Source organism: Tachysurus fulvidraco, chromosome 8 (assembly GCF_022655615.1).
Source record: "Tachysurus fulvidraco isolate hzauxx_2018 chromosome 8, HZAU_PFXX_2.0, whole genome shotgun sequence".
NCBI lineage: Eukaryota > Metazoa > Chordata > Actinopteri > Siluriformes > Bagridae > Tachysurus > Tachysurus fulvidraco.
Window position 1 is genome coordinate 1,204,185 of NC_062525.1, and position 9,695 is coordinate 1,213,879.

The following is a 9,695-nucleotide window of genomic DNA, read 5'->3' on the forward strand; positions in this document are numbered from 1 at the left end:
ATGAACACTACAGTGAGTTACAGATGGTTTAATGTCCTCATACACACGACACACAACAGCTTCACGTACACCTTGAGGTGTGATTTACACAACGCTAACCTGCTTGACAACTTAGTGTAGCTGACATTTGTTATCCTTATAAAAAACTAATAATTGTTAATTCCTGTAAGAGGAGTCACTCGGAGATACTGATGTATGATCTCAGCAGTGACGCCGCAGTACATCAGTCCAAGTGTCTATACATTAAACTAACTTAATGGAATTAAGCAACAATGAGGTCAGAGGCCTTCAGGTCATGGCTACAGTGTCTCGGTGTGGAATTGATAGGCAGGGGATGTGTCAGGGTGTGGAACTGATTGACGGGGCGTGTCAGGGTGTGGAACTGATAGACAGGGGGCGTGTCAGGGTGTGGAACTGATAGACAGGGGGTGTGTCAGGGTGTGGAACTGATAGACAGGGGGCGTGTCAGGGTGTGGAACTGATGGGGCGTGTCAGGGTGTGGAACTGATAGACAGGGGGCGTGTCAGGGTGTGGAACTGATAGACAGGGGGCGTGTCAGGGTGTGGAACTGATGGGGCGTGTCAGGGTGTGGAACTGATAGACAGGGGGCGTGTCAGGGTGTGGAACTGATAGGGGTGCGTAAGGCGTTGGTGTTGTGCTCCTTCCTTCGCTGATAACCTTGTGTCAGGTGTGTTGGAGCAGGACACACACACACACACGTTAGCGTGTGTTATAGTTTAAAGGCGAGTGAGAGACCGTCCCCCACCGTCAGCATGCTCAGGTTGACTCGCACGTCACTGTGCAGCTTCTTATTCAGTGCTGCGATGCTCTGTGTGTCAACGTCATCATCTGCAGGATTCAGCACCTTCCCACTCCACAGCACCTGGGGTCAAAGGTCATTAATCTTAACCTCCTGGTGTAACAGTTGCCTTTAATGTCTTATTGTTCTGTAATGTGTCAGTGGTGTGGTGTTCTAACAGAACTCATGAGTTTGTTGGGGTTCAGTAGTCAGTGTTCAGGTCACCGGGTGACTGACTGTTACTGAGCGCTGTCTCTTTAACTGATTCTGATAATGAGTGTAAAACTTTTCTCTAAGATCCACACGTGTCCGGTGACGTATCAGACATGTGGCGTTACAGAGCTACAGAAAGGCATCAGCAGCTCCAAACACCTGCATTAACACCGCTGAACAATATTAAATACTCACGTTGTCGATGGCGATGATTCCTCCTTTCCTCACCAGCTGCAGCGATTTCTCATAATAATTGTCGTAATTCTGCTTATCGGCGTCGATAAACACAAAGTCAAACGTCTCGGCCTCCCCTGCAGCTAGGAGGTCATCTGAGAACATCATCACACACACATACAAACACACACACACACACACAGGAGAGGAATAATGAGCTACACTGAGTCTTACTGTAAATGTTCAGCCTTTATCTCCCTCTTTTTAACATTGTTACTGAGTCCCTAATAAATCTGAGGTTAATAACGTGTTAGTTACAGCTGTGTAATGTTCAGTACCTGAAACTCACACTGACAGATTAATGATTAATTATTCGTGACAGAAGGCGACGCACTTCGTCTTCTTAAGATGGAAAATAAAAGTGAAGATTAGATTACTGCAGTGAGCTTGTGGGGAAAACAGACGCACACTCAGACACACACAACCGACACACACAGACAGACACACACACATACTCAGACACACACACACACACACTCAGACACACACACACACACACATACTCAGACTGACACACAGACACACACAGACAGACACATACTCAGACAGACACACACAGACAGACAGGCACACACTCAGATACACACACACACACACACACTCAGACAGACAGACACACACACACAGACACACACTCAGATACACAGACAGACAGACAGACAGACACAGACAGACAGACAGACAGACACATACACAGTCAGACACACACAGTCAGACACACACACAAACAAACACACAGTCAAGACATTTGGGGTTCATTTTGGAGCGATGGCTCGTAGCAGAATTCTGACACACAATGTGTTGTGTGAGGTCTGAGTGCATTTCAGAGAATCATGAGAAACCTTCATTGTGATGACACACAGGAAATGACATCAGCACTCTGACTGGAGTTCTTACCCAGAGTTTTGAGCGCCGGCTGCAGGCGCAGGTCTATTCTGTGTTCAACACCAGCCTGGAACACGGAGACAGAAATCATTATTATTCATTAGATTCTAAACAAAGAACACAGAGAGGTGACGCTGACCTTGTGCTGAGGCAAAACACACACACACACACACACCCACACACACATGCGCGTTAGTGTGCAGCTCCACCTGAAGCTGCTGTGTATTAGAGTCTTATCAGCAGACTCAGATTCTCTATATGAACTCCACACATTGCTCCAGTTTCTCACCTCTTTCCAGAAGGGCTTCCCGATGTTAGCGTATTCTTCACTCACGTCACACGCCACCACCTTACCATCGCCAGGTAACGCCAGCGCAATGCTCAGAGTGTTGTAGCCTGTATACACACCTACACAACACACACACAGTCCGACACAAGCCCATTAATTACTTTAGTCTGATTAACACAAACTTTTACAACAAACTTATTGATAAACAAGGCCCTCTGTGTGTGCGTGTGTGTGTGGTGGTATCACACCGATCTCAATGGCCTTCTTGGCTTTGATGAGTCTTGCTAGGTTTGCCATGAACTGAGACTGTTCACACGCCACCATCATAGGGTTCCCCCTGTGCTCCATGGTTTTCTGCTCAACACACACACGCATACATATACACACACACAAACACACAGACATATACACACACAGTTACACACACACACGCATACATACACAAACACACACATACATATACACACGCATACATACATACACATACAAACACACACACACACACACACACATACATACATAAACATACACACACACAAACAAACACACATACACACACACACACAAATATTATACACAGTCTCCCCCAAACACACCAGTTTTTTGTGATGTGTGTGAATGTTTATATAAAGTCAGAGTTACGAGTCTGAGCTTCTTCAGAGCTGGATGTTCTCTTAGTGAGTGTTTCAGTATGTACTGCATCACAGGGTCATCTTTTCCTGCCACATGGCTCTTAAAGTTACTCATCCTGAACCTCCTGCTGTGGCGTTGACCTACAGACAGACAGACAGAGAGAGAGACAAACAGAGAGAGACAGACAGATAGACGGAGAGAGAGACAGACAGACAGAGACAGATAGGAAGAGAGACAGACAAAGAGACAGAGAGAGAGACAGACAGACAGAGACAGATAGGGAGAGAGACAGACAAAGAGACAGAGAGAGAGACAGACAGACAGAGACAGATAGGGAGAGAGACAGACAAAGAGACAGACAGAGAGAGACAGACAGACAGAGACAGATAGGGAGAGAGACAGACAAAGAGACAGAGAGAGAGACAGACAGACAGAGACAGATAGGGAGAGAGACAGACAAAGAGACAGAGAGAGAGAGAGACAGACAAAGAGACAGAGAGAGAGACAGACAGATTGAGACAGATAGGGAGAGAGACAGACAAAGAGACAGACAGAGAGAGACAGACAGACAGAGACAGATAGGGAGAGAGACAGACAAAGAGACAGACAGAGAGAGACACACAGACAGAGACAGACAAAGAGACAGACAGAGAGAGACAGACAGACAGAGACAGATAGGGAGAGAGACAGACAAAGAGACAGAGAGAGACAGACAGACAGAGACAGATAGGGAGAGAGACAGACAAAGAGACAGAGAGAGACAGACAGACAGAGACAGATAGGGAGAGAGACAGACAAAGAGACAGACAGAGAGAGACAGACAGACAGAGACAGATAGGGAGAGAGACAGACAAAGAGACAGACAGAGAGAGACAGACAGACAGAGACAGATAGGGAGAGAGACAGACAAAGAGACAGACAGAGAGAGACAGACAGACAGAGACAGATAGGGAGAGAGACAGACAAAGAGACAGACAGAGAGAGACAGACAGACAGAGACAGATAGGGAGAGAGACAGACAAAGAGACAGACAGAGAGAGACAGACAGACAGAGACAGATAGGGAGAGAGACAGACAAAGAGACAGACAGAGAGAGAGACAGACAGACAGACAGAGAAACATTTACACAGCCACACAAACACCTTTAATAACACTGGTCTTTATTTAGCACAACTAAACGTATTCTTGTGCTTTATTTCTGCAGTTTGTTTAGTAGTTCATGTTAATAAATTGTTTAAAAAGTCTAGCATTGTAGTCAGCTAATTAGCGTTAGCTTAGCCATGTAGATATTTCAGCTCTTTAGTTAACAGTGTTATTGTTATAAATCAATAGAGAGTTAGCTGTACGTTAGCTAGCATTAGCATATTTAGCTCGGAGCGGGTGATTATGGGAAATGAAGTTTTTTTTAACCGTGACGAATGCCGTTATAAAGTCTTTCTGTGTTATCAGAGACACAATGATGTTTTATTTGTGACTTACCGACGTAATAAGCGGTTATAAACACGAGCCCTAATGTAGCCGAACTTAGGAGTGTTTCCTTAGACACAGTGTAACAGGGCATTGGGACTGAAGGGGAATTAAGCAGGGAACTGATACCATAGTGTGTGTGTGTGATGCGCAGGGAGAGTGTGTGTGTGTGATACGCAGGAGGGAGTGTGTGTGTGTGTGTGTGTGATACGCAGGGAGGGAGGGAGAGTGTGTGTGTGTGTGTGTGTGTGTGTGTGTGTGTGTGTGTGTGTGTGTGTGTGTGTGTGTGTGTGATACGCAGGAGGGAGTGTGTGTGTGTGTGTGTGTGATACGCAGGGAGGGAGGGAGGGAGAGTGTGTGTTACAACACACTACGACTTTATTACACATTACGGTACAGAGCATGACCATCACAAGATCTTTCACAGGGGGCGACGAATACTTTCATTTCCCTGTGTGTGTGTGTATGTGTGTGTGTGTGTGTGTGTGTGTGTGTGTGTGTGTGTGTGTGTGTGTGTATGTATGCATGTGTGTGTATGTGGTTGTGTGTATGTGTGTTTGTGTGTATGTTTATAAGTTTGTGTATGCGTGTGTGTGTTTGTATAAGTTTGTGTTTGTGTGTATGTATGCGTGTGTATGTGTGTGTTTGTATGTGTGTATGCATGTGTGTGAGTATGTGTGTGTGTATGAATGTATGCGTATGTGTGTGTGTGTGTGTGTGTGTGTGCGTGTATGTGTGTGTGTGTGTGTGTGTATGCGTGGCAAGTCAAGGCACTTTTATTGTCACATTGTGTGTGTGTATTGTCACATTGTGTTTGTGTGTATGTATGCGTGTGTATATGTGTGTTTGTATGTGTGTATGCGTGTGTGTGTGTGTATGAATGTATGCGTGTGTGTGTATGCGTGTGTGTGTTTGTGTGTATGCATGTGTGTGTATGTGGTTGTGTGTATGTGTGTTTGTGTGTATGTGTGTTTGTGTGTATGTTTATAAGTTTGTGTATGCGTGTGTGTGTGTATGTGTTTGTATAAGTTTGTGTATGTGTGTATGTATATGTGTGTTTGTGTGTATATGCATGTGTGTGTATGTGTTTGTATAAGTTTGTGTTTGTATGTGTGTGTATGTGTGTGTATGTGTGTGTAAGTTCTCCATCAGTGATAAAACTCTGAGACCAGCCATATAAATGTAACACACTCTGGATGTCCTTGTTTTTAAAGACCGACACAATGGAGCTTTTTAGCTCGAGTCCCAGAAAGAACATTGACTTGGAGTCAGACATCTTTTAGGTTCCTACTGTAACAACCCTATATTTAAATGAGGAAATACAGTAAATACTCTGTTCTGTTCTGTTGTTTGTTGTGTTTTTGGTTTACTCATGGGCTGTGGTTGGAGCTTCATCTTCATCTGCTGCTCAGAAAGTTATGAGTTTGAATCCCAGGTCCACCAAACTGCCACTCTTGGGCCCTTGAGCAAGGCCCTTAACCCTTAACTGCTCATTTGTACAAATAAGATAAAGGTGAGATGCTCTGGATGAAGGCATCTGTTATATGCTTTAAATGTAAAACACACACAGACACACACACAAACACACAAACACAAACACAAAGGCACACAAACACATACACACACAACCACACAGACACAAATACAGACACAGAAACACACACAGACACACACACAGAAACATATACAGACACAGACACACACACAGACCAACACACACTTATACACACTCACATACACACACCCAAAGACACACTCCACACACACTCACAAACACACACACTATCCCTCCGTCCTGATGTGTTGTTGTGTTCCCTGTAATTATTTCATGTTCTCATTAATCTAACTGTTGTGTGAATGTAATTGTGTGTTTGTGAAATTCTCTGAAGGTTAATAAACAGCTGTGTTAGAATTCTCTGTAGGTTAATAGGAAAGCTAGACTTGTATTTATTTACTGAGCTCAGAAACTTAACGAAGCCACGTGATTGAATCGAGGCGATGAAACGGTGAGTGTGAGCAGGATGTAGGAGATGTGAATAATATAATGATAAATAAAACGTTCTCATGTCCACAGTGTGAAGGACAAACTGACCTTGTGCTCATCTGCTACACTCTAAATCTCTTCATTATGTCTTCCATAAGATATTCCCTCCTGCAGACAAACTGTCAGATATAGACGCGCCGCTCCCTTGTGAATTTGACCTTAAAGAGATGATATTGTTCATTCATGAATTGTGTCATATTTAATTCTGACCACAAATGACACGATCGTGGTGACATACTGTGATTACATCAAACTGTCAGACAGCAGAGGATTTATTTATTAATTCATGTGACCTTCATGTGACCTTCATCAGCCTCCTGAACATTAACATGTCACTAAATTCTCCGTCTTACCAACATGAAGGAGGATATTGAAGAAAAGCTCTTCCAGATATCTTGACCTCTAAGTTGTTTGGATCAATTCTACAATCAGTCCATCTGCTGGTTAAACTGAACACACGAAGACGACAACGAGCCACGATTAACGAAATTTATGAAAGTTGGGAATATCACAAGAGCAGAATGTTTATGTAGAATGTTCCAGAACGGTTAGTGTGATTGTATATGTAGTGATACGTGGCTGTAGTGTCGTGATACGTGACACTGAACAAACACCACCTTGTTCCCTGAGTTTCCTCTGAGACTTTGCTACAGCACTAACGCTTTAATTGGAAAAGCAGCAGCTGCTTGATGTGAAGAAACGTACAGAATTATGTCGTGACCTTCTGATTGATCTCTCCTGGGTCCTGTTAACCCTCAAAACACACACACACACACACACACACACACACACACACACACACACACACACACACACACACTATTCTTCCACTGATGTTTAAAAACACTCTTTCATCTCTCACATGCTGGCACAAATCCCTACACGCCTCAATATGCTCTCTGCTAAGCTAATTAGAGCTGATTAAGAGTTTTCCAGCTGATTTGTGTGTGTTAGGTATTGTTCTTGCAGGTGTGTGTGTGTGTGTGTGTGTGTTTATGAAGCACACTCCTGAGCTATGATGTGTGATCCAGAGCCAGAGATTATTATAGATTAGACTCTGCTATTGTTCACTAAACAGACATGAATAGACCCGAGTGTGTGTGTGTGTGTGTGTGTGTGTGTGTGTTTAAATAAAGTAGTTACACAGGAAGTAATCAATATTACAGGGTGTATTGTATCTGAGATTTCCTGAGGTCATATTTCTCCAACCTCTAAAGACACTTTTAAATGAAAATGAAATAAATAATATAAAGCATAAGGACTTATTAACATATTTATCTGGAAAATATATTTATACTGAGTTTTAATGAGCAACACACAGAGGCTCCATAGTTATATAAACATTAATGTAAAACTTATTTAATATTTAATTTTCTGTATTTAAGGAGGTCTAAAATACTAAAGAACTTTAACAGTCTCTCACACTCCAGGGTGTGGAACACTGTGAGACGTCGGAGTCCAGGACGATCAAATGAAGTCATCTTTTAGATTCAGTTAATGTTCAGTTAACTCAGTTAATGTTGATCAATTTTAAGCAGCATTTAAAAATCGAACGATTGAATCACAATTTTTTAAAATTTGTCAGCGTTTTAAAGTCACTTTAATTCAGGGGTAAATATTCATTCATTCATTCATTTCCTACCGCTTATCCGAACTACCTCGGGTCACAGGGAGCCTGTGCCTATCTCAGGCGTCATCGGGCATCGAGGCAGGATACACCCTGGACAGAGTGCCAACCCATCACAGGGCACACACACTCTCATTCACTCACACACACACACACACACACACTCTCTCATTCACACACACACACACACTCACACACTACGGACAATTTTCCAGAGATGCCAATCAACCTACCATGCATGTCTTTGGACCGGGGGAGGAAACCGGAGTACCCGGAGGAAACCCCCGAGGCACGGGGATAACATGCAAACTCCACACACACAAGGCGGAGGCGGGAATCGAACCCCCAACCCTGGAGGTGTGAGGCGAACGTGCTAACCACTAAGCCACCGTGACCCCTAGGGGTTCAACGTTTCCTAAATCCATCGATTATCAGATTCATTGATGAATATATTGTGAAAATATTTAATGTTGACCCAGTTTATGGACAATCAATCAATTATTAAATTGTGGAATTAAATAGAGAATTATTCACTTGTGATGTTTAGAATGTTGAGAGTTACTGATTTATTCCCGCACACAGTGACTCGTCGTGACCTTTACAGTGATTAAAACATTTGACTTCACATTTATATAAATGTATAATAATAACTTCTCTCACTTCTCTGTACTAACCCTAACCCAAACCCTTCTCTGTACTAACCCTAACCCAAACCCTTCTCTGTACTAACCCAAACCCTTCTCTGTACTAACCCTAATACTTCTCTGTACTAACCCTAACCCTTCTCTGTACTAACCCTAACCCTAACCCTTCTCTGTACTAACCCTAACCCTTCTCTGTACTAACCCTAACCCTAACCCTTCTCTGTACTAACCCTAACCCTTCTCTGTACTAACCCTAACCCTTCTCTGTACTAACCCTAACCCTTCTCTGTACTAACCCTAACCCTTCTCTGTACTAACCCTAACCCTAACCCTTCTCTGTACTAACCCTAACCCTAACCCTTCTCTGTACTAACCCTAACCCAAACCCTTCTCTGTACTAACCCTAACCCTAACCCTTCTCTGTACTAACCCTAACCTAAACCCTTCTCTGTACTAACCCTAACCCTAACCCTTCTCTGTACTAACCCTAACCCTAACCCTTCTCTGTACTAACCCTAACCTAAACCCTTCTCTGTACTAACCCTAACCTAAACCCTTCTCTGTACTAACCCTAACCCTAACCCTTCTCTGTACTAACCCTAACCCAAACCCTTCTCTGTACTAACCCTAACCTAAACCCTTCTCTGTACTAACCCAAACCCTTCTCTGTACTAACCCTAACCCAAACCCTTCTCTGTACTAACCCTAACCCAAACCCTTCTCTGTACTAACCCTAATACTTCTCTGTACTAACCCAAACCCTTCTCTGTACTAACCCTAATATTTCTCTGTACTAACCCTAACCCTTCTCTGTACTAACCCAAACCCTTCTCTGTACTAACCCTAACCCTTCTCTGTAC

The 9,695-nt window shown here is 43.4% G+C and overlaps 1 protein-coding gene across 1 annotated transcript; it reads right to left on the reverse strand.

Annotated features, from left to right (window-relative positions):
* Window positions 1–13: 13 nt before the first annotated feature.
* On the reverse strand, window positions 14–4,685 carry LOC113634811 (catechol O-methyltransferase domain-containing protein 1-like). Its single transcript, XM_027133982.2, has 7 exons — window positions 4,533–4,685; window positions 3,063–3,193; window positions 2,669–2,774; window positions 2,421–2,539; window positions 2,144–2,198; window positions 1,208–1,341; window positions 14–883 (listed from the first exon to the last, which is right to left on the reverse strand). Exons 1-7 carry the CDS (start codon window positions 4,612–4,614, stop codon window positions 731–733), a joined length of 780 nt encoding a protein of 259 aa, XP_026989783.1. The 5' UTR covers window positions 4,615–4,685; the 3' UTR covers window positions 14–730.
* Window positions 4,686–9,695: the final 5,010 nt, after the last annotated feature.

Coding starts and splice junctions, on each gene's coding strand:
- LOC113634811 (XM_027133982.2), bottom strand. CDS start 4,614: ATGCCCTGTTACACTGTGTCTAAGGAAACACTCCTAAGTTCGGCTACA. Junction 2,540..2,668: donor CAAGAAGGCCATTGAGATCG/GTGTGATACCAC, acceptor TGTGTTGTGTAG/GTGTGTATACAGGCTACAAC. Junction 1,342..2,143: donor GCCGGCGCTCAAAACTCTGG/GTAAGAACTCCA, acceptor TGATGTTCTCAG/ATGACCTCCTAGCTGCAGGG.